At 44.4% G+C, this 23,311-nt stretch overlaps 5 protein-coding genes across 7 annotated transcripts; 2 read left to right on the top strand and 3 right to left on the bottom strand.

The window, feature by feature from the left end:
• Window positions 1-1,660: 1,660 nt before the first annotated feature.
• LOC135617425 (potassium transporter 6-like) lies at window positions 1,661-7,608 on the top strand. 2 transcript variants are annotated; one of them, XM_065117603.1, is made up of 9 exons: window positions 1,661-2,301; window positions 2,402-2,906; window positions 3,009-3,062; window positions 4,055-4,315; window positions 4,401-4,453; window positions 5,069-5,192; window positions 5,276-5,530; window positions 6,254-6,660; window positions 6,846-7,608. In XM_065117603.1, exons 1-9 carry the CDS (start codon window positions 2,248-2,250, stop codon window positions 7,476-7,478), a joined length of 2,346 nt encoding a protein of 781 aa, XP_064973675.1. In that variant the 5' UTR covers window positions 1,661-2,247; the 3' UTR covers window positions 7,479-7,608. The 2 variants fall into 2 exon arrangements, with proteins under 2 accessions (XP_064973675.1, XP_064973676.1); XM_065117604.1 differs by having other exon boundaries at window positions 2,100-2,301; window positions 2,405-2,906.
• Window positions 7,609-10,711: 3,103 nt separating this feature from the next.
• LOC103981321 (non-specific lipid-transfer protein-like) lies at window positions 10,712-11,657 on the bottom strand. Its single transcript, XM_009398011.3, has 2 exons — window positions 11,079-11,657; window positions 10,712-10,941 (listed from the first exon to the last, which is right to left on the bottom strand). The coding sequence occupies exons 1-2, from the start codon at window positions 11,432-11,434 to the stop codon at window positions 10,932-10,934; spliced, it is 366 nt and encodes a 121-aa protein (XP_009396286.1). The 5' UTR covers window positions 11,435-11,657; the 3' UTR covers window positions 10,712-10,931.
• A 359-nt stretch (window positions 11,658-12,016) lies between these two features.
• Window positions 12,017-14,689, top strand: LOC103982480 (serine/threonine/tyrosine-protein kinase HT1-like). Its single transcript, XM_009399416.3, has 3 exons — window positions 12,017-13,629; window positions 13,755-14,210; window positions 14,286-14,689. The coding sequence occupies exons 1-3, from the start codon at window positions 13,168-13,170 to the stop codon at window positions 14,532-14,534; spliced, it is 1,167 nt and encodes a 388-aa protein (XP_009397691.2). The 5' UTR covers window positions 12,017-13,167; the 3' UTR covers window positions 14,535-14,689.
• A 1,579-nt stretch (window positions 14,690-16,268) lies between these two features.
• On the bottom strand, window positions 16,269-16,931 carry LOC135616374 (uncharacterized). Its single transcript, XM_065115561.1, has one exon. The coding sequence runs from the start codon at window positions 16,929-16,931 to the stop codon at window positions 16,269-16,271; it is 663 nt and encodes a 220-aa protein (XP_064971633.1).
• Window positions 16,932-17,941: 1,010 nt separating this feature from the next.
• LOC103982487 (probable carboxylesterase Os04g0669500) lies at window positions 17,942-22,781 on the bottom strand. Of its 2 annotated transcripts, none has more exons than XM_009399427.3 (6): window positions 22,482-22,781; window positions 21,811-21,863; window positions 20,102-20,225; window positions 19,889-20,010; window positions 18,396-18,503; window positions 17,942-18,284 (listed from the first exon to the last, which is right to left on the bottom strand). In XM_009399427.3, the coding sequence occupies exons 1-6, from the start codon at window positions 22,759-22,761 to the stop codon at window positions 18,195-18,197; spliced, it is 777 nt and encodes a 258-aa protein (XP_009397702.2). In that variant the 5' UTR covers window positions 22,762-22,781; the 3' UTR covers window positions 17,942-18,194. The 2 variants fall into 2 exon arrangements, with proteins under 2 accessions (XP_009397702.2, XP_018682936.2); XM_018827391.2 differs by having other exon boundaries at window positions 17,990-18,310.
• Between the last annotated feature and the right edge of the window lie 530 nt (window positions 22,782-23,311).

Here is a 23,311-nt window from a genome sequence, read left to right as displayed (position 1 = left end):
TCGAGAGAAACCTTCTCACCTCTTTCCCCTGTCCTTGAATCAAGCTCCTCATTCAACTAATGTTACATAAACAACGAGAGGGCTGTGCCAGTTGAGTTGTACTGATGCGTGTGGTCGGTTGTGTGCATCACAAAACATGCTATTTGTCTCTTGCAATCCCCTAGTTTATGTATCAGCAGAGTGCACCGAAGGAAGCAGTGAGCATGAATGTTGTTGGACTGTGCCAGAGACATATTATTCCTATCCTAACACCATTTGGAAAATTCACAGACAGAGAGAGAGAGAGAGAGAGAGAGAGAGAGGAGTAAATGAGTGAATTGATTGTGAATCTAATGCATGTCTACCATTAATGTAGACCTACTACTTTGATATGATAGATGATAGCAGTGGTTTGACAATGATCTCGTGGTACTGCGAGGGGAAAAGAAATGCATGTTGGTCCTCCTCGCTCCTCAGTGCCCTGTGAGTCACGAGAACAACTAGTCCCCAAATAAACCTCAACAAGGATGCTTTTTGGATTAACATATTGCTCGTAATTGGTGGAGACATGTTGAGGTTTGCTCCTTTAGCAAAGCCAGGAAGTGATAATGTTCGCTTTAACCAGAAAATTCGTGAAAAATCGGCATATGATTCCTTGCTCATTGATCTATTTAATGTTGGTGAGTACGTAGTTTTTTTCCTCCCTCTCTCTCTCTCTCTCTCTCTCTCTCTCTCTCTTTTTGTTCCTTTTACAGCTTCATCGAACCTTACTGAACTCCGATTCTGTTCCTTACTATACTCCGATCGTGTTCCGGTTGACAGAATCACAGTTGGATGTCTTCACATATATTTCATGGCAACTGCTTGGGATCTTGGCAAGTGACCACCGCTACAGCTTTCAGTTTGCGCCAAGGATGATGTATGGGTTTCCTAGCGAGCGTGATGTAGTGCTCCCTCCATAAAAAGGAGCTTTAACAAATATGTAGTGACCAGAGCAACACCATCCCATGGTGCTAATCCCACGACTTGGTGGTGTAGCTCCAAGCCTGCCTTTTAGCCTTGGCACAATGAGTCGTCGACGGTCCTCGATACCTTTTCGGGAAGCTTGAAGATTCATCCTGCTGTAATGTGCTCGTCTAGCAGCGAACCGGAAGATACAGGATGAACATGAAGGAGATGCAGCTGAGCTCGTCTAGCCAACCGAGTTCATGCACTGCATTCTCGAGTGTGAATTATTTGGGAAATGCATCAGTTCATGTATCATGTGAAGATTCAGAAAGGTAACTGAAGATTTTAACCAATTGATGGGAACGGCCAATCCAATAAATGGATCATCCCATTTCTGTTCGAGTCGCAATGATTCACAAGCTGTGTCTCACCGGGAATCTGGACCACCGAGGCATTGGAACATGCAGCATGCGCATTCATATTCGATAGAGAAGACAACTAGTTGTGCTGGTTCCTGTGTGATCTCCGTATGAGATGGCAAGAGAAGCCTACCCCATGCATTTCTTGTTCTTTTCATTCTGAGGTCAAAGGTTGACAAGGAACAATCATAAGGGCATGCTTGAATCATCCGTCCTCAGCTCTGCGACAAGCTGCAAATCTTTCCGTCTGCTTTTTGATCAGCCTTAGAGCACCCACAGCCACCTTTTTTTCGGTTTTTTGTTTTCCTTCGGTTACTCTTTCCCCTTTTCTTCCTGTTTTAGTGCCTTCCACAGCAGGAGGCCAGCTCAATATCCTCACCTTCGAATGCCACCAAAGGAACAAAAGGAAGAAGAAGACGGTACCACCACATTCATGACCACCAACCCCACCTCTCTCTCTGCAGACACGCCAAGACGAAACTGTTCCCTCCTCTGAATTGTAACTGAAACCCACGGTGAGGAAGCACCTACTCCTCCCATCGCATCATGACCACCAACTCCATTAAATCAATCTCCCACACACTCTTCACCCCCTGCTCACAATATTCTAATGCTCCTCCTCTCTTTGGCTTCAACTCTCTTCTCCGTATCACCCCTCCCTGGATGCTCTCTCCCGCCCCCATCTGACCTCTCTGTTCGTCTCCTTCACAATCCCAACCGCCCCTTTCCGAAGCCCATTACAACATTCTAAGAGAAGAGGAAAAAAGAACAATAGCAGACGCCAGAGCCCGTCACCTCTTGTCCCCGATGTGGTGAGGCTTCTCTTGTTTCTGGAAATCCTCCTCAGAGCTAAAAATATGAACCACATAGCGAGTGCGGTGATTTCTTGACCTCTTCAAAGATGGATCTCGAGCGCGGTGGCGCCGGAGCTGGCCGCTACTCCACTCCTGAAAAGGTATGTTGGGTTTTCTTCAAAAAAGATCCCTTTTTTATTGATTTGGTGTGGCTTATGGGGCTTGTTTTGATCCCATGTTTTGGTGAAATTTGCGTGACAGAAGAAGGATTCATGGAGGACGGCGCTGACATTAGCCTACCAGAGTCTCGGGGTCGTGTATGGCGATCTGAGCACGTCGCCGCTGTACGTATACAAGAACACCTTCGCCGAGGATATAGAACACTCGGAGACGAATGAGGAGATCTTCGGCGTGCTCTCCTTCGTCTTCTGGACCCTCACGCTCGTCCCCCTCCTCAAGTATGTCCTCATCGTGCTCCGGGCGGACGACAATGGCGAGGGTGGCACGTTTGCGCTGTACTCCCTCCTCTGCCGCCACGCCCGTGTCGGATTCCTGCCGAATGGTCAGCTGGCTGATGAGGAGCTATCCACTTACAAGAAGATGGACGGTGGGGGAGCTGCTCCGCCGATGGGCGCTGACACTGCGGCATCAAGGGTGAAGAGCCTGCTCGAGAAGCACCATGTGTTGCAGCGCCTGTTATTGCTTCTCGCCTTGATCGGGACTTGCATGGTTATCGGGGATGGTGTTCTCACACCAGCCATTTCTGGTGATATCTCGTTCTTCTTTTGGATTCTCCCCCATTTTTGGGGACGTTTCATTGTTCTGGCCGCTCGGGGGATGTTCTGACCAACCAGTGGCGGCTTTGCAGTTTTCTCGGCGGTTTCAGGGCTCGAGCTCTCCATGTCCGAGGAACAACACAAGTGTAAGGCAATTCTGAACACTCATTCACAAACTCGATTTTGTTAGGATTAGCAATAATGATTTTTGTTGTGTACAACAAGCACATTTGGCTAACCACTAGAGCTTTTCCAGGTGATCTGGTTGCTGTCACACTTCTCGTTTACTTCTTCTATGATGTGGATGTGCCTAGTTTGCTTCCTATATGATGCCTCTTTTTGTTCTTTGTTTTTTTGACTAGCAATGGATTGACTTGCTCTATATGATGCTGAGATCCTATGGTTGCTTACACCCTGAAGATGTGTGCTTTTAGCAACCTTTTTTGTGTTTAAAATCTACCCTTGCATGTAGGTTTATGATAAAGGAGAAAAAACAAATGTGGAGACTTTTCTTTTCTTAGTCACAAGTTTCACAAACTGACTTCTAGTATTTATTTAAATTACATGTCATACAGGTCTGGTTTTGACCAATAAGACAGAATAAATTACCCCCGATATGTCCTTTGTAATTCTTTACCAAAGAAGATCTATGAGGGTTGTTTATTTTTGTGCTTGAAATCTTTCTTTAGGAGTGAAGCTTTAAGGATCATGGAATTTAGAATCCTGTAAATGACCAAATTTAGGCTACTTGCTAGAATTACCAAAGACGGAAATTAGAAAATGTCAATTTTTTGATATGTTCATGAGACAAGAAACAAGTTCAAATTATCTATTCATTCCTCATTAATAAATGGTGCCTGTTCATTCTTAAATATGTAATTGGCGCTGTTGTATAATCTGAGCTGCTTCTGACAATCCAATGGTAGTATAAATGTACCAAGGCTTATATCACATGATTTTGCTGTAATAAGATACTTTAATGATATGTTGCTTTGCACAGCTATTGATTCTCTTTTTGGTCGTATAAACCAGCATTTGATATTTCTATAGATTCTCTTTTGCGGACTCGCCTGCAACTTGTAATGCTTAGACAGACTTTCTGGCTTGATGTTTACTTTTAGCATTCATCGATGTGCAGATGTGGAGGTTCCCGTAGCATGCCTTATATTAGTTGCTCTGTTCGCCCTGCAACATTATGGCACGCACCGGGTTGGGTTCCTATTTGCACCAATTGTCATCACTTGGCTTCTATGCATCAGTGTGATTGGTGTTTACAACATTTTTCACTGGAACCCACATGTATATCAAGCACTTTCTCCATACTACATGTATAAATTCCTGAAGAAGACTCAGAGAGGGGGTTGGATGTCCCTGGGTGGCATACTGCTGTGCATCACGGGTATGGGGGGGATTATTTTATTTGCCACGGTAGTCTACTCGATTATCTTCTTGGATCATGCTGCAACTTTCTCTTGTCCATGCAGGCTCTGAAGCTATGTTTGCAGATTTGGGACATTTCTCACAATTGTCAATACAGGTAAAAGAATACAGACTTCAAGATCTTTCCACTTTTTCTCAGTCTCTAGTTAGTATCCTCATCTCATTGATGCTTACACTTAATCCCATTTCCGATATCCTCAGTTCCATCTATACTAAAACTGGAAACTGGTAATCTAATTTCTTGGTTCATGTAACTGTTTCCATGTGCCATCTCATTTTACATGCAACTTCTTGCTTGTGTTCTGGCCTTTATTTATACTTGAGTCAGAGCTTGTCCAAATATTTCCTGGTACCATCTTCATCCACACCACCCAATCGGAATATTGCTAATTCAAATTTTATCTTTTGAAACAAGGCGACACTGGATGTGTGGATTTACATCCGGGCCAACATTTGTAAATTTACCCGTAATGAAAATGCTGAATAACCTGCCAACCTCCTCTTCACAGACAATCCCCATAAATATAGTGATATTGCACCAATGAGTCAACTCCATCTTTTTCCAAGGATGAAGAAAAATGCATGACAGAAGGAAAATTAGAACTTCCGAAATCTTGATATTGATATTTGATATCTTGACAGCTACAACTCTATATGCATGAAAAATTGATATTTGATAATTGGTTTTCACTAATTAACTTATACTCTGCAGATTGCTTTTACCTCTGTGGTTTATCCATCACTGATCCTAGCGTATATGGGACAAGCTGCCTATCTATCCAGACATCACATTATTGAAAGTGACTATCGAATCGGATTCTATGTTTCAGTGCCAGGTATGCCATCAGGAATCTTGAAATTTATCTGCATAGCAATGTTGATTTTCAGTATACTGAATGTAGAGTTATTATCTCGTTAGAACAAATAAGGTGGCCAGTTCTGGGAATAGCTATACTGGCAGCCGTTGTTGGAAGCCAAGCAGTTATCACGGGTACTTTCTCGATCATCAAGCAGTGCTCTGCTTTGAGCTGCTTTCCCAGGGTGAAGATCGTTCACACGTCATCTAAAGTACATGGACAAATATACATCCCCGAGATTAACTGGATGTTAATGATATTGTGCTTGGCCGTTACTGTTGGTTTTAGAGATACAAAGCGCCTCGGTAATGCATCAGGTATGTGAAGAGCTAAAACTTAAGTTAGTCATGCATTCATATCAAACCATTATAGCAGACTACCAAAAGATTTCCTTGGGAAGCTATGTGACTGGCAATTGCTCTTATTGAGATTCCATGCGATATATCAGGCCATACGAATCTGGAAATCTCGATTTAATAATGAGCATGTCTATTCAACCCGATACAGCCCACTCATCTTCTGATAAATGATTAGTCCTTTTCTCTCTTGCATGCCAGTCCTTTGAACTTTACCCAATTTCCGGCTTGGATTTTATGCACCTTCCACATTAGTATCACTTCGGCTTGTGCATGCTATTGCAAATGGCGTTGGATGCCAACCTCTTCGATTGTGGATCCCTAATATCAGTTTAGAGTTGGACGACTTGCGACAACAAGTACACCGTGTTCCATCATTAGAAATCGATCCTTTTGGCCTTTAAGGTTTCTTGTGACCTCGCTTGATATTCCACATGTTCACAACATTGAATCATAAAATGCCTAGTTTCGATATATCTGCTCGGTACTGAACCCCAATAAATAGGTGTAATTTATCAATATCCATAGAGCGTATGCATCTACGTTTTTCTTTTCGCTTATTCTTCGCATAATGAAATAAATACTAAGAGACATGACCTACGACAAATCATATTCCTTTTTCCCACAACTTCATGTGGCTAAATGTTTCGGGCCTAATCTATGATCTGTTCTTTTGTTTGACAGGGCTGGCTGTAATTGCTGTGATGCTGGTTACTACCTGCTTGATGTCTCTTGTGATAGTTCTGTGCTGGCACAGGAGCATCTTTTTGGCTGTTTGTTTCATCCTCTTCTTTGGAGCGATCGAGGCACTGTATTTCTCAGCGTCCCTTATCAAGTTTTTGGAAGGTGCTTGGGTCCCTATTGCCCTCTCAATTATCTTCATGGTAATCATGTGTGTGTGGCACTACGGTACGCTCAAGAAGTATGAATTCGACATCCAGAATAAGGTCTCCATCGATTGGCTCCTGGGTCTCAGCCCTAACATAGGAATTGTCCGTGTGAGAGGCATTGGTCTCATTCATACTGAACTGGTATCAGGAATCCCAGCCATCTTTTCACACTTTGTCACCAACCTCCCTGCATTTCACCAGGTTAGCCATGTTTTATTTATTTTTTCTGCTGTTAAGATGTGTGGTAGACATTATCCAATGCAAGTTTCCTTGATGTGCTCAGTAAACATATCACACTTCGTCGTCATTAGCATATTAATCTCGGTATTAGTTTCAAAACGGGAAATGCTGTACTTAAGTCTGATCACATGCTGCAATTGCTCCAGGTCCTTGTGTTCCTCTGCATCAAGTCGGTGCCGGTGCCGTATGTCAGGCCAGAGGAGCGGTTCCTCGTGGGCAGAATTGGCCCAAAAGAATACAGGGTCTATAGGTGCATCGCACGGTATGGGTACCACGACGTCCACAAGGATGATTTAGAGTTTGAGAAGGACCTAGTTTTCAGCATTGCTGAGTTCATCCGGTCAGGCATCTCTCATCCCAGCGGCACGGCAGAACGATCCGAGAAGGATGATAACAGAATGGCTGTCGTCGGAGCTGGAATACGATTGTGTGAAGAGGATGCTGACCCAGAAGATGCAGCTGGCCCTTCGGGGTCAAAGGAGATACAATCAACTGTCACGGCAAGGAAAAAGAAGGTGAGATTTGTGGTGCCTGAGAGCTCAGATATGGATTCCAGCGTGAGGGAAGAGCTGCAGGAGCTGATGGAAGCCCGAGAAGCAGGCATGGCTTTCATTATGGGGCATTCCGACGTCAGGGCAAAGAGTGGATCTGGTTTGATTAAGAGACTCGTCATCGATGTCGGGTATGATTTCTTGAGGAGGAATTGCAGGGGTCCGGCCTTTGCAGTGAGCATTCCTCATGCATCTACATTGGAGGTGGGGATGGTATACAATGTCTAAATTCTATCGTAACAGATGTGTACATCGATGTTCTTAGTTTAAATTAGTTCGAGGATTCGGTTCCTCAGTTTCGGGCTGTTGATTTCAGAAGCGTCTTCTTTTGCGGCATGAAATGAGATCCTGTTTTGCAGATTCTTTCTGCGCCATGTTTAAAATGAGCAAACCCTGTCGTGTAGGTTGGAAACGACGAAGAGAACGAATCCAGCAGCAGATCTCGCAGAGTAGTTTCATTCGATCACCCTGCACGATGAGTCGGCCAACAGGATGTTGGCCATACCATTTCGTGCGCGATATCGCCGTGCTGAAGAATTTGATTTGTGTGGTCAAAGCTTCCTCCAAAACATAGAACTCCGATGTCGTCTTCCTTCTCCAGCTTAATGTGAACATCCAAACCTACCTTTTGTCTCTCCTCTTTCAATGCATCTATCTCGTAGCTCAACTCCCAACACAAATAACAATGTTCTACGGACCACAAACGTATGAAGTTTCCACAGAAGAGGCCCGAAGGAGCATAAACCTTATCCTCTTCTCTTGGAACGTCCCACGGGGCTCCACCATGCAATAATATATCATCTCCTTCCCTTTTGTTCTTCCTTTCTAGATGATTTTACAGTTCGCCACTCCAAGAGGAATTTCCACAATTAAAAGAGTGATTCTTCATGCCTACCCGCAGTGATCCTCGGAAGCACTAAGGAAGAAGAATAACAAATATAATAAGCTCTTTTCAGGGCGTGATTTACGTGGGAACAACCAAAGGCAGATATGCTTTTCACAGTGATTCCTAATTATTTATTTGCATGCTAATCTTATCTACAACTTTTGTATTCCCACTTTTAACCGCTGGTGATCATTGGTTTCTTGCCTGAGTTTTGGCCGCGAGCAATGATCATAATATAGTAACAAAGACGATGAATGGGTTATGGTTGGATTCCCCAAGCAATGATCTGTAGGATGCATCTGCCCATCTTATTTAATCGCAAAATCAAATCTTTTAGTCGATGAGAGTATGCTTTCGGGGTGGAAGTGGTTTGTGTCGTGCAGCAAGAATCTCATCCGGCTGGGTCGACAGATTCTTCTGGAGTTGTCTCATCCGAGTCATCTCTCGTCGCCGTCTCTCGGTAGATCTCCTGTCGTGCGTGGAAGCCTTCGGGTGTTTGGTGCTTCCTGTGCGGCCTTTTCATTTCCTGCATCGTTTAGCTTACGTTAACAGCTAAAGAATACATGACGCATTAACCATGTCAGTCGATTTCCGCCCATTATTCCTTCCATACTAACAACAGCAGAAGGCGATTGCCTCCTTAAATATCACACCGCCACTCGATCTCCCGTGTCCTCAACCCACTCGCAAACCAGAGCAGGAGCCATGGCCAGCAGGCCCAAGAACACCATCTTGGAGAACTCCTCCGTGATAGCCATGAACTTCGTGAGGATGTCGTCGCTCGCGCTGGCCAACCTGACTCTCGGGCCCGGTCGCGGGAACCACGACGTCGCCGTGCCGCCGCAGCGCCCAACAAAAAAGCCGGCGGTGGACATGCGGCAGACGGAGCCCAAGCCAAGCACCATCACGTACGTGATGCAGCCGGCCGGCACAGAAGGCGACGGCGGCGTCGACGCACGAGCCCAGAAGTACATCGAGAAGGTTCGCTCCAAGAACCGTGCCAATTATCCTGGTTCTTCACCCGATGTCATCCCTCCACCTCCCCTGCCCAAAAAGCAGGCCGCTCGCTAGCGTAGATTTCGTGACTGTAATAAGAGCCGGAGGAAGAGGACGGTCGCGACGGTGCTTGCACGTTGCTCTTCTTCTGGTTTTCCCTGTTCGATCTTAGCGTCCGTGTCGGTTTGATGGGTGTTCGATCTGGGAGAGATTAGAATGAGATGGGATGGTACGGTTCAGAGTCTGTACTACTGTGGATGTGGATAATCCGAGCAATAAACTTGTCACGCTTCTCAATCGTACTTCCTTCCCTTACCACCGGAATGAGTACTGCCAACTGTTCATGCCTGCTTTTGTGCGGGCATATTGCCGCTGCAGAATTCCAGGATGGTTGCAGTGGAAGCTGCAATTGCCTCTGGGGATGTCTGCTGCAGCACAAGTGAAGTTGGAAGTGCTACTTGGACTTGGATAATCTGCTGAAAAGAATATAATTGCATGAAGGTGGGAGTTTTACTTTGGGAGATGGAAAACGACAAGAAAAAAACTCCTAATTCTGTGTAAAATTATAACAAAAACATCTATTTTACAAGCGGAATATATTCCGTGTGCCGATTTGCAGTGGACACCTTAAGGTGCACTGCAATTATTGGTTGCTTTTAGGTGGAAAACGGGCGGCAATGGCAAGCTTTTGTTGGAACTCAATCCTTCAAACTAGTGGCAGCTGAAAAGGACGAGGAGGAAAAATCTCGTCTGCAGTGCGTTTCCCCAAAGCCACTCCATAACATGCTTTCGTGCAGGACCACCAAGTCTGATGAACTGTTAGTGCTGTGAGTAAAGGCAGAGACAAAAGAGAGGCAACTGCTTCGGCCACCAGTTGCAGCAGCGCAGAAGAAAGTGGATCTCGCCTACATTTGATCGTTCTTGACGATGACCGCTTGCTTGTCTCTCCAATTAAAAACATTTGGGCTTGCAGAATAACTTTGCGAGTTTCCATTAAAGTGTAAAGTAGATAGATGTAGCTCTCCGGTGTGATCAATGTTGCTGCATGCCCTTCGATGTTTGTGAAAGATCACTGGGGCTCGAGGTGCTCATTATATACTTGGTTAGGTTCATCGTCTTGTTGATTATGAAGTGGAGTAGGATTGGCTTTGACTTTATGCAATCGGGTTGCTCATCGCATCAAATTCCACTTTGTCCCATCGAATGATATGATCTGTCTCGGTTGCAGCCCAACATTTGTTGCTGTTCTCCAGTGGTCTTGGCATCTTTCGAGAAAAGGAGAGGGGTCGATTGACAGAAGAGAAAGTAAGTGTCATGTCGACCTCGACTAGCAGAAAACTACACAGCAAAACAATCGATGTAGCTTCGAGTTAGAGAATAGGGTCAGCAGAGGGTGCATGGAGAGCAGAGGAGGACGGATTGAACGAATCCGGAAGTGACGGCATATACTGTGGTCCTTTTAATGGAGGATTGAACGAATCCGGAACTCAAACATGGAGGATTGAGTTCGTTTATACAGTATAGTCCACCATCTGTGATGGGCGGTAAGTTTTGTTTGTTTGGACATAAACACACATCATGTCATCAACACCATGAACTATTATTTACTTACTGCTTACTTATTATTAGCATTGGCACTCATCGAACATCACAAACCACAAAGCCAAATGTAAGAGACGAAAATGCCAGTGGCTGGCGACAGTCCATCTCTTGCCATATGAAATCATTTATTCGTAGCACGCCAACTTAAACCATCTGCCCCCTTCCACGCGGTAGTGTGTAGGTCTCTCTCCATCATCTCATGCAACACTGCACGGCACAAACAGAAGAAGAAGAAGAAGAAGAAGAAGAAGAAGAAGAAGGTCGTGAGATGACGGAAGAGAAGTGGAGCAGCTGTTGGAGCACTCCGACATTCTACGTTTATGCATGGCTGCAACATCACGTACCGGCTGCAGTCGACGTCGGGGCTGACGGGCATGCTGAGATCGATCTTGCAGAAGGGAGGGAGGTGCTGCACCCGCTCCGGCTTGACGCCGAACGAGGGGCCGGTCTGCTTGAGGCACTCGCACAACTGGCGGCGCGAGGCGACGGTGGAGGCCATGCGGTTGAGCGCCCGGGCGCTCTCGCAGCACCGTGGGCTGGGATCTGCCCCGCCCTGTCCGATGAGGTACGACCCGCAAGGGATGAGAGCCGAGACGGCGTCGTTGCAGGTGATTGCCTCGGCCATGGTGTTGCACGCCAGCAGCAACGCAAAAGCCACCAACATCACCCTCAGACCGTACTGGGCTTTCTTCCCTTCCATTGGTTTGGTTTCTTTCTTCTGCTAACGATCGATCGCCACCACAAAAAGTATTCGAGCTCGAGTGTTGCCGACGAGAGACGGACGGGGATGGCTAGCTACTTGTAGTCGTTCGGGTCAAGGGTGTTAGCGGTGAGCTCTTAATGCAATTGATCGAGTGGGCCTTTTTTGTGAGGTTTGTTCGACCGATTTGTGGTTTGCCTCTGGTGGGAATGGCCACGAAGACAAAGACAAGGAAACCCATCGATTGAATGCGTTGAGCAGTCCTGTGGACTATATTAATGTCCAACCGAGATGATGCAAATGCAATCTCTTTGTTGGAACTTTACTCTCTTCTTCTTCTTACTAAAATCAATGCAATTGCACAATAGAGTCTCCCATGCACATGGATGGATGGCCCTGAGAGGTAGGGGTAGATTCACATCTAAGCAGGTTAAGAAGAGCAAGGATCAAAAACCATCTCCGGATCTTATCACAAGAATTGTCTATCACTGGAGGATTGTTCTTTTCATCGATGAAATCGATCGTAAGGATGATGGCGATCCGAAGGAGGTGACTATTTTCTATCACATTACCTCAGAATGCTGTAACCATAATCTTGATTTGAAAGGCAAAAAAAAAAAAACAGAGAACTTTACAGATGGGATAAAAATGCAAATGATCCATGAAAACTAGCTTTACACACCGGATGGCATCAGGTTGAATTAATGAACGCTTGCACTTTCAGGGTTTCAGCTCGAGTTACTGGCACGGGAGTGGACACGTCCTCGGAACTTAGGCCCAAGTGTGTCGTGATGACTGCGTCTTGTTCTAAGATGTGCGGAGAGCAGCTTCGGATTAACCTGTGGTGGCGAGGAAGCTGACAGGAACAAGAGGAAGGAGAAGGGAAACAACAGTAGTGTGAAGGCATCATGTGGGCTGGTGCTAAGGGAGGTACTGGTAGTCCCTTTCTTCTCCCATGAGTTGGAAGGCCACAGGGAAAAGACAAGTTCTCGAGGGCGGATAGAAGAAGGTAAAAGAGAGAGAGAGAGAGAGAGAGAGAGAGAGAGCCAAGAAGAGGGATGGATGGATGGATGGATGGTGGTGGTGCACTTTTGAACCACCACATCACGGGACATCCTTGATGCCTTTTACATTCTTCGCCTCCCGGCTCTCGCAGAATCATGCACAAAGCTGCAGCGTCCACAAGGAACAGACGATAAAGCGGAGACACGGCACATACAAATCTCCACTGCCCATCTAACTGTACCCTTTTCATGATTGGATAGCGTACCGCTGTCTAAATTCTCGGAAGCCAAACCTCTCTTCTTCCCTCTTGAAGATCCAAATCTCCGATGATTCAAGAAAAGGCCATCTTTCTCTCGGTAGCGACTCGCTACTCGAGGCTCGAGATCATTGCCTTGGTTCGTTCCAGAGCTTGGCTTGTCTACTAAGTTTTCTCTATGGTTTTGTGTCTCAGACATCGTCAGAACTCATGCTCATCTCCTCAGACATCTTTAGAACTCATCACCTTCCCCCGTTCCATGTGTTCTTGAGCTTACCAACTGTCATTTCTAAGTTACTTTGATTTGGCTACCTGTTCTCCAACCAAAGATCGTGTCTTGCAAACATCTGATGATGAACGTTACGTACCACCTTTGCCATCTTCCCACAAGGATGCAGTGGCAATTCTTCCATTGCCTGAGCCTCAGCTCCTCTTTCAGCTAGTACCCGCTAGGGCGAGCCCGGTGGTCGAAATGGCCTTCTGCTTCCCGGTCCTGAGGCAGGGCAAGAAGAGCAGGGCCGGTTCGATCACTTCTCCTCCTTCCTTCTCCCCCTCCTCTCCTTTTCCTTCTTCTTCTCGGTGGCCCAAGAGGAACCTCTTGCCCTCCGAAATGGATATCATGGAAAAGAAGAGGTGGGACAGCTTGGAATCGTGGTCGATGCTGTTGGAACCCGGGAATGCCGAGAGCTCCGAGGCCAACGCGGGAGGGGAAAGAGAGGAATGGATGGCTGATCTTTCACAGCTCTTCATCGGCAACAAATTTGCTTCAGGATCCAACAGTAGGATATACAGAGGGATCTACAAGCAACGGGCGGTGGCCGTGAAGATGGTAAGGATTCCAGAGCAGGACGAGGAGAAGCGAGCGACGCTGGAGCAGCAGTTCAATTCCGAAGTCGCCTTCCTCTCCCGCCTTTATCATCCAAACGTAGTGCAGGTTAGTCCCAATCCAAATTGCTCGATTAGGTAAGCGACACTAGTTGTGATTTGGGTACCGCTAGAGATGGGGATCGTCCATGGTCTGTGGTTTGAGCCCGTCGCATCTCACTCTCGTCTTTGTAGTTCATAGCAGCCTGCAAGAAGCCTCCCGTGTACTGTATCATAACAGAGTACATGTCTCAAGGAACTCTGCGGATGTATCTGCACAAGAAGGAGCCGTATTCGCTGTCGACCGAAACCATTCTCCAATTAGCCCTCGACATCTCTCGGGGAATGAAGTATCTGCATTCGCAGGGCGTGATTCACAGAGATCTCAAGTCTCAAAACTTGCTCCTCAACGACGAGAGGCGAGTCAAGGTTGCTGATTTCGGCACCTCCTGCCTGGAAACTCAGTGCCGGGAATCCAAGGGGAACATGGGAACCTATCGCTGGATGGCCCCGGAGATGATCAAGGAGAAACCATACACCAGGAAGGTGGACGTGTACAGCTTCGGCATCGTCCTCTGGGAGCTCACCACCGCTCTGGTTCCGTATCAAGGAATGACACCGGTGCAGGCTGCATATGCCGCTTCGGAGAAGGTAAGATGCTTATGTTATGGTTGGGAGTCGGAGATTTAGGGGCTCACGTACGCTGCTGGGTTGCGTCCTTTTCAGAGTCTGCGACCGCCGCTGTCGACGACCTGTTCGCCTGTGCTCAATAATCTCATCAAGAGCTGTTGGTCGGCGAATCCGGCAAGGCGGCCGGATTTCAACTACATCGTGTCGGTGTTGGAGAAGTACGATGAACGCCTCAAGGAAGGCCTCCCGGTTCTGGTGCAGCAGGAGCTGCGAATCGGGAACTCCCTCTTCAAGCTCCTCAAGGGCTGCATTGCGACCACTTCATCCATACCCGTGCAGGCCTGACCGCAAGGTTGAAGCGGCAGTATGCGTCTCTCCTCCTCTCTTGCTTCAGTGTATGACGTCTATGAACGATGGGTATTGTAATCCTGCAATGCTGTCTTTTTGCTCCTAGTATTCCGCAATCAATCCAGAAATCAGATGAACTGCAACTTTTCTCATTCATGTGGATCGAGCACGCTCAAAGATAACGACAGAATTCTTTCTAGCGTATCTTAGAGAAGATGAGGGAAATTATATAAGGAATTTATGTGATAAGATGTACGAGAAGAATCATACTCATACATGAGATTAAGTCGACCACCTCGATCATCTATCGAACTCTGAACTGATTTAATGGGAGATGTCCTACGATTAATGTGAATCTGATGTTCTTCTTCTTTGTGGTGACTTTTAGAGTCGAATATGCCGGTCAAAGTTATCTATGAATCGACCATCGACCATTGAACTCAAATATGCCGGTCAAAGTTATCTACGAGTAATGTGCATCTTTTCTTTGCACGGTTTGTTTTATATCATTAGATAAATTGACCATTGACTCATTCCAATTCAGCAGCAGGACTTTTCGAAGCATATATTTGAGTTGTGCTTTCACCAGTGTAATAATTCTTCAGGTTGATGTGCTGCTTTCACCACAGTCGCCCCTTAGAATCTAAGAAGAAGATCCAGAGTCAAACCATGGGTAAGGCAATGAGCTCTTATCATCACGTAGGACCAACCAGTTCTGGTTCAGTGAGTACCGATGGAAGCAAGCAGCACCCACTGATCATTTCAACACCATAAAAGCCGATAGATACATCAAAGATAATGTTTGGATTCAAAGTCTTCGTATGAACAGGTCAATGAGGCAGCAGGAGCCACAATGATGTTCAAAATAATGCATGGTAATTAATTCCACACTGCAGAAGACGGCAGTATCTTCTCTCTCTCTGAACGTTAAAGCACCGAATGCTGAGCGTGTGTTCTTTGTAGCGAGGACAAAAGGAGCTTTGAGATTGTGAAGGAGATTTTGTTACGCCTTTTAGCAACTGGATGACCGGAATGGGCATCACGAAGAAAGGAAAAGAGGGCCACGATCGAGAGCATATATGCCATGGCAAGCTCAAAAAGAAGAGGTGAGCAAAGGTTGGTGGCTATTTGCTTCTTTGTGATGCCAAGCCATATGCAATGCAACAACTACTTGACAGTGCCCGCATAAAAAAGATTTGTAACACAGTAGGATTCGATCAGCCTAACATTTGGCTTTCAAGAACAGAGTAAAGCCAGGAGAAAACTGAGAGCAGGGCTCCAAGCATCGAATTGACATAGAGACTCTACTAATTGCTCCATCGTACAACGAACGGAGCGATGATTCCCCAATCATAAGGCTGCATTGTGTGTCTCTGCATCACAGACTGAAATCTTCTCCAAAAAACTCTTCACGTTCAATCAAAAATTTCTCGAAATATTAATGAATGAAGCAGATGGTGTTGAAAAAGAAACTTATTATGACTTGTTTCTTCTTAAAATCTGTCCTTTACATGAAGCAGAAGGTGTTTGGTTGCTGATCACTACGACAAAATGATGAAGATACACAATAACAGAGAGAGAGAGAGAGAGAGAGAGAGAGAGAGAGAGAGCTTTCACCCTGACGACAAAGAAACGAGAGAGTAATCAAAGAGAGAAGACTGAGAAAGCATCGGAACTGACCTTTCCAATGTCCAAAAATCCTTTCTTTGTCATCTCTATCTTCCCATTGGCTCAATTCCAAACTCCCCAAACTCTTGCCCAGATAAAACTCATGAATCTCCTCACGGAGCTCTTGCCTCCATTGCCGTTGGGGTTGCTGACACCATTCGTGCCCTCTTCCTCCTCCTCGTCATCGACGTCCCCTTCTTTATCATCGTCGTCAACGCTACCATCATCATCATCCCCCGAGTGCTCACCCTCCAACGCCAGGAACCCCTTCGGGTCCACCCTCGAGCTATCGTCGTCCTCCTCCGCCACAGCTGCCGAGTTGGCGATTTTCCTCCCACGACGGCCGTTGCGCTTCCGGCGGCGGCGGCCACCACCCCCGCGCTCGCGCTCCCTGGACTCCAAGCTCTCCTCCACGGCGTCGATGATGCGGTGGATGACGTGCCGGTTCGGCGACGCGTCCCACCGCGCCCAGAAGCTCTTGTAGCAACAGAAACACTCGCAGCCCAGCTCCGGGGGGTGCGGCCGTAGCCGCCGCCGCTCGCTGCCCCTCTCATGGCCACCGCCGCCTGAGAGCAAGTACGCCAGAACCTCTTTCTCCTCGGCCGTCAGCGCCGCCACCAGGGCCAACAACGCCGCAGGGATCGCCGCCAGGTGGTCCCGCGGCGCCGTTCCCGGCGGTGGGGTCGGGTGGATCCTCCGTCCTTTCCCGTTGCTGAGGTTCTTCATCTCCCCACCAGCAAAGAAGGCAAAAGTCTCAGCGCCAAGGCAAGCGAGGGGGGATAATAAAGACGGTTCCTTTTGAGTTCGAGGTTTGGTGGGGGAGAATGGAGGAAGAAGGATGGGTGGTTGGGAACAGGGACTGTTAGCTCTTAGGTTGCTGTTGAGGCATCCAATACAACAGGAACAGGCTACTGACTGGTTTGTACCATGTTCTTTTTGGGAGCTGCGGTGGAAGAAGGGAATCAAAGGTGGGGGGATGCCGGGGGGCTGGTTATAAGCACCAAAGAGGCAACGACGGGAGAGACTGGGAGAAGAGGAGAGGAAGTCAGGTGATGCACGGAAGACAAGAATGATCTACTGGTGGAGAGATGGAGATGGAGAGGGAGACCCACTTGGTCGTGTCAGGGTATAAAAAAATGTAGACTCTTTTGACTACGGTGATTCGGTATCGAGGATTGTGGAATGGGTCAAAGAATAGTGACCGGTGAAAGAGTTTGCATTTGACACTTCATCCAACCCGACCTACGCTAGAGAGAGAGAGAGAGTGCTAGTTGATTGCAATCCAGAAACACATGAGGAAGCTCCTCATCTTTTAACACGGAGACGGGGGCTCGCGGTCCACTGTGCTGAAACTACATTATTTCCCTAGTAGATTTTACACAACATAGATGGATGGAGATCCAACTCTCTCTCTCTCTCTCTGGCAAACCAGTTGGGTTGACATCTCTCTGGCTTTGATGCGCATATGAACAATTGATATGGACGGGGAGAACTGTCGAGAATCAGTCATAAACTCGATGCAAGCTGTTTTCTCATTTAGCAAGTCCGATTGCAGGGTTGACACTATCTGATGCGTTTATCAGCTCTTTAAACACTCCCATCTACTACTATTCTTCCAACTTTCCTCGGAACACAAAAACACGAATGGCTCAACGTCGCCAAAACCACAACAGAAGAAAGGAATAAAGTTTTCCAGGTTACATGCAACAATCGTTAGTCATTCAAACAAAGATTCAGAAAGTTAGAACGATGTCTTTTTCCTTCTCTGATGGAATGATGTGTAGTGAAGAAGAACAATATCTTTTTCATTCTGCAGAGAATTAATTCGCCTGTTAACCATTTCACCGAGTGTCACAGAAGAAGGGTGCTTTTGTGACTCCTCCATGGATAACCATAAATAGTTGCAGAACGTAAATGATAAGGGAGCGAGGCGCAGAGTTGCTTCTTTGATGGGCAAGCATGGCCGTCGTCAAAAGACACCAGTAATTTTCACGATGAACTCTTCAGGCGTGTCCTGATCCATGATTCAAGGTACCTCAACTCTTCGTTGGCGATTGAATGGCCGACATTAGGATAAGCCTACAACAACTCAACAAGATAATTGACTGACGTAGGTCATGTGTAAATTACCTAAAATGTTGGATAAAGTTCAGACAGAAGCAAAAAAGCTAGGCAAAGAACAGAAATTACCTTAAACTCACAACTCATACCAGCTTGTTCCAGAAAAGGAGGTCCTGCTTGCCCCGCCTCAAATAGCACGGTTCGGTCAGCCAAACCATGAGACCACAGAATAGGTGTCTGCAAAGATCTCGGATGATCATATGTTACATGCAAAGGGTCAACATAAGTACACTTAAATATATGGAATAAAGGATCAGTATTTACCAAATTTATATAAAAAAAAAAAAGTGTAAAAATAGTAGCTTAAATGCACAACAGGATAGTCTTTTTAAGTATGCCACCTTTTGATTCACAAATTCAGTTTGCACCAGCCCCCACTAAAATGGAGACATGAATGCTGCAGTGGTATAGTTGACCATTTTTATAACTCATCCTATAATATGCCACTTGTACATCCATTTCATCAATCGCCAATTTGCATCAGGCTATGAAGCTATTTTTAGACATTAACGACCTTTATTTATTATTGACAGGCACATACTGTTGCGTATGAAACTGGAGTAACTAAAAGAGGTAACTAAGCTTAGTACAGTTCATAATGGTTGAAAATTACACAAATGATCTTCGGAAGTAAACTTAGTACAGGCCGCCTTTTCCGTTCATATTAACTAATAGTTGGATTAAATACAGTTGTCAACTTAAATACTCATCACAACTAATAGTTGCACAAATATATATAAAACAGTATCCAAGTATCTAGTATCTACACCCACATGCTCGGTTTAGTGTAATGAGCTGGAGACCAATCTAGACTGGGCACATGGAAATTGTCGTCTCGGTCTTCTTGATAGTCACATTATATTTTTACAACAGTCCTTTTAGGCATAGTGGTTCAAAGCCTTAGAAAGAAAGTACTGCAAGTATGACAATGTAAATTCAAATCAGATGTTTTCATTTAAACAGAAATATAAATGTTGGCATATTGTTACAACACATTGTAGAAAGCCCCAACTCTCAGCACTTCTTTTCTGGTAATAATAACCATCTTTGTTCCCAATTTCAAAGTTGAGATTTTCAGTTTTATGGCATGCCCTCAAAGCTATATATGGTAACATGGATCGGCACAAGGGCCATGCCATCCTGCACAACTGCTATGCCAAAAGTCACCACTATATTTAATTAGCATGCTTGGTATATACACCGAAATAGAATCTATGACCTAAGATGTGTCAAATTGTTGCCCTTGATGGGTCAACACAGTTAGGATGTTGGCTCTTGCCGTAAGTATTTCTAGATCCTAGCACCTCACCACTTACATATGTAATTGATCATTTCATAGTAATAATTTGATGCTATCTTGCAAACTTACATATGCTGGTCCAAACTTGAGAAATGGACACAATTCTTAAATAGGTACAGTTGGCATCTATTTAGCAATACTTATCATAGTTTGGTGTTTGTTACAACACAAGTAGTAATAATGGTCACATCGGCAAATGAAGTAAACCTGAGAGAAATTATTCTAAACATGCTAGTGAAGTGGAAATTGAATAGTTAACTACCTTTTTAGCTTCAGGAGAAATGCGTGCTATTATTGATGAATTAAAAGGAACCCATCCACTGAAGACTGCACCGCCTCCTAGAGTTCTCGGATAAAGCAACACACTTGCTAATGTCAAGGCACCTACCAAACAATCATTAGTCCGTGAGCAACTTCCATGCTTTGAAAAGTTTGTACTCGCAACCCGATCAATAAGTAGCAAAATTCTCTATACCTCCTTGGCTAAATCCACATATAAATATGTTTTCAGGGCTTATTCCATTAGCAATCTCCTTGTCTATCATGGCATGCACGGTCTGAACAGCTTTAAGGACACTATTTTCATCTTTCGGAGATTCCTGATAGTTGGTGAAATCAGAATGCAGTTCAGAGTATGCACTACAGTAATTATCATAGAAAGTTGTGACAATTTAAGCTAAAAGAAAAGGGACAGCTCAAGAATTAATAATTTTACCTCCAGATGTGGAGGACAGCAGATAGAAAGCAATGGAAGGTTTGTAATCCAATTGATAGACGGAAAAATTTTAGAAAGAGAAAGATGTTGGGCTTGTGTCAACCAAATGCATAGAAACATATTATCACTAGGAATAACTAATAGCATCCATATGGGCAAGCAGAAAACTAACTGAATATATACACAAAGGTGATCACCTTAAATGGGGATCCTGTGTTGCTTTAAAATTAATTCTTTTTTCAGAAATATAGGATCTTGTTACTTGAACAGAGAGAATGCTAATTTGTATCAATTGAATGAAGTAATTAATTTTTTTTTGTCCTACATACTTCTTTTATTTTTTTGAAAAGAGAAGAAAAATAAATGCTCATTCCTTCCCTTTTTTTCCTCTGGAGGCAATTTGAAATCCAGTGTGCCCCTACCCAGGGATCACCCTTCATTTAATTAAGAAATTGGAATTAGAAAAACATAGGAACCCCACCAGTGGAAGAGAAAGGAAGTTATTTGAGTTATGATTTAAATAACAAGGAATTGTACTGTAAACTAAAGCATTTATCATAAACACCCAATTCTCATCAGCAAAGAACCACAAAGTATAAAATATATATTCCAGAGCAATGTGATATCACAAGTTAAAATCTCCAGTGCTTCACATTAAAACCAACATATAGTTCAAAGCAATAAAAACAGAACAAGAATTTCAAAGGTTCATGGTAAAAAGGAGAGAATACCAAAAAAATTAACTGTCATTAGATTTAACATAGGTGAATGACCTAGCAGCTTAGATTACTCATCAATCACCTCATCCAGCTTTGAGTTCTCCCTGTTCATACTTCCCAAGTTGCTGTTCTGGTAGTTTTCTAGAGAACCCTAATAATGCATTAGTTGGCCATCTAATGTAAAGGAAGGAGTGATTATATCTTTACTGACTTGTGATGTAGTACTTTCTCATTGGCATAAGAATACAATATTGGTAGTGTCACATTTTTTTAGCATAGCGATGCATTCAAAATGGTCACTCCAACTAATCCAGGAGCTCATATGGTTTCTTTAACTTCAACTAGTACATGTGATCCTTATCAGGCAATAAATGAGTCAAGATTAGCTGATTTAAGATGCAGTTGCACCAAGGTAACTCCTTCCTACTCCATAACTGATAAAATCATAGTTTTTGTAACTATGCTTAGATGATTCTCAAGACTGATGCACTTATGATATCTGAAAACATTCGTCTAAACTGCCAAAATACCGGATGATCCTGAAGTGAATGGATATTTCCAAGATCGATAAGGTCAGTTTATCTGGAAATTACAATTTTCTATGTTCAATGTTAACAAGTGCAATCTTGCAGTTACATTTTTTTTTAATTTGCAGGAATTTTGGTCACTATTCAAGAGAATCTAGCCTAGACCAAAAAATTACATCCATTGTGAACACTAGCATCTGACGAAAAATTAGTTGTAACTTACAGCAGTCACAGGTATCTCATAAATGTCAAACCAGGAAGGCATCACAGCACCATCTGCAAAGAAAGAAAGCAAGCATCATACAGTGCAGACCCAGAAGAAGCAGAGACTATATTCCAAGATGCGGCAATATGTTCCACTTTTTGAATGTATTGGATTTCACAGCCAGATTTTAGAGGAATGCTTATTCGTCCAGTATCACCCAAATCAAACAAAGAAGAAAACCATCCTTTTGATAAACCTCCCGACGTATCAAATAAGAAGGGTACCTCCAACAGCATAAACCCTAGACGCGAGAGCGCCCTAATTTTCCCACACCATCCCACAGGTGATACCCTCGACTAGTGATACCGCTCTCAAAAGTGATGGAATGGGATCGGAGTAGCCAACTACGTAGATCGACTTAGAATGGAAAGAAACCCTTTTTTTTTTTTTTCTGTTTTTTTACTTAAGAAAGAAAAAGAGATGCCATTTTCTTGGATCCAACACACAGCAAACCCGTAGGCGTATGGTGTAAATCATAAAGCAATCGAACCCATCCAGAACTACGAAGAAATTAGAGGAATAATCGAATGCAAGATTAATCTATTCATCTCATCTTCCATGACTTGATCTGATGAATCAGAACAAATGGATATCAAGAGAAGACGAAACCGAGAAGGGAGGAGATGTACAGTTGCAGGAGACGGGAGACTGAGGGGCGGAGGGGAAAGACCATTTGGTGAGCCTGAACTCGGGGGAGGAGAAGAAGGTGCGGATGGGCTCGTTGGCGGGGCCGGAGTCGCCCAACCCGTGCAGCCAGAGGACGAAGCTGCGGGCCGCCATCGGATCCGATAACGGCAGCGGGGAAGAAGCAGGACTCTGGCGGTGGAGGAAGGCGACAAAGAGGGTGACGGCGGTTATGGTGACGGCGGCGACGGCGAGAGGGCGCAAGAGGAGGGAGCGGAGGTTCATTATTTATGTACTTATACCATAAAACTCCATTTTTACCCAATTTTAATCTTCCGAGGTGGAAATGGGCCTTTTTTTATTTTTATTAAAAAAAAAAAATATATATATATATATATATATATATATATATATTACATCATGCGATTACTTATGCAATCATACACTAATCAATTCATATATAAAACTAATATTCGATTAATAGGATGAATATATATGTATATATATAATATTCTTATTAGAGTAAATTAAATTACATATAATTTAATCATATGAATTTTTTTTTTTTACCATCGACCAATACAAAATTTTGAACCATATTTATAAATTCGCATTGGCTTAAAATACAAGGGATCGATGATGTATATATATATTTCAAATATGAAATAATATTTGATATTTTATTATAAATATTCAAAATAATCCCATTATATTTGGATAAATATTAACATTTCAACAACGTTTGTGGAAGCTCTCCGTCGTTCGTACATGGAGATGTCTTCCTTTTTGTCTCCACAAGCGGACAAAGGAGGAAGGAGTAGCTGACATGCACAGC

The sequence above is a fragment of the Musa acuminata genome, chromosome BXJ2-7 (genome assembly GCF_036884655.1).
Source record: "Musa acuminata AAA Group cultivar baxijiao chromosome BXJ2-7, Cavendish_Baxijiao_AAA, whole genome shotgun sequence".
Classification (NCBI taxonomy): Eukaryota; Viridiplantae; Streptophyta; class Magnoliopsida; order Zingiberales; family Musaceae; genus Musa; species Musa acuminata.
Note: the sequence above shows the minus strand (reverse complement) of the source record. Positions and strands in the feature narration are given on the sequence as shown.

Excerpts from the sequence above, each read along its gene's own strand:
- LOC135617425 (XM_065117603.1), top strand. The coding sequence starts at position 2,248 with ATGGATCTCGAGCGCGGTGGCGCCGGAGCTGGCCGCTACTCCACTCCT. Across the intron at positions 2,907-3,008 it reads TCTCACACCAGCCATTTCTG|TTTTCTCGGCGGTTTCAGGG; the intron begins GTGATATCTCGT and ends GCGGCTTTGCAG. Across the intron at positions 5,193-5,275 it reads ATTCTATGTTTCAGTGCCAG|AACAAATAAGGTGGCCAGTT; the intron begins GTATGCCATCAG and ends TTATCTCGTTAG.
- LOC103981321 (XM_009398011.3), bottom strand. The coding sequence starts at position 11,434 with ATGGAAGGGAAGAAAGCCCAGTACGGTCTGAGGGTGATGTTGGTGGCT.
- LOC103982480 (XM_009399416.3), top strand. The coding sequence starts at position 13,168 with ATGGCCTTCTGCTTCCCGGTCCTGAGGCAGGGCAAGAAGAGCAGGGCC. Across the intron at positions 13,630-13,754 it reads ATCATCCAAACGTAGTGCAG|TTCATAGCAGCCTGCAAGAA; the intron begins GTTAGTCCCAAT and ends TCGTCTTTGTAG. Across the intron at positions 14,211-14,285 it reads CATATGCCGCTTCGGAGAAG|AGTCTGCGACCGCCGCTGTC; the intron begins GTAAGATGCTTA and ends CGTCCTTTTCAG.
- LOC135616374 (XM_065115561.1), bottom strand. The coding sequence starts at position 16,931 with ATGAAGAACCTCAGCAACGGGAAAGGACGGAGGATCCACCCGACCCCA.
- LOC103982487 (XM_009399427.3), bottom strand. The coding sequence starts at position 22,761 with ATGAACCTCCGCTCCCTCCTCTTGCGCCCTCTCGCCGTCGCCGCCGTC. Across the intron at positions 20,226-21,810 it reads ATGAGATACCTGTGACTGCT|GAATCTCCGAAAGATGAAAA; the intron begins GTAAGTTACAAC and ends ACCAACTATCAG. Across the intron at positions 18,504-19,888 it reads TTTCTCCTGAAGCTAAAAAG|ACACCTATTCTGTGGTCTCA; the intron begins GTAGTTAACTAT and ends AGATCTTTGCAG.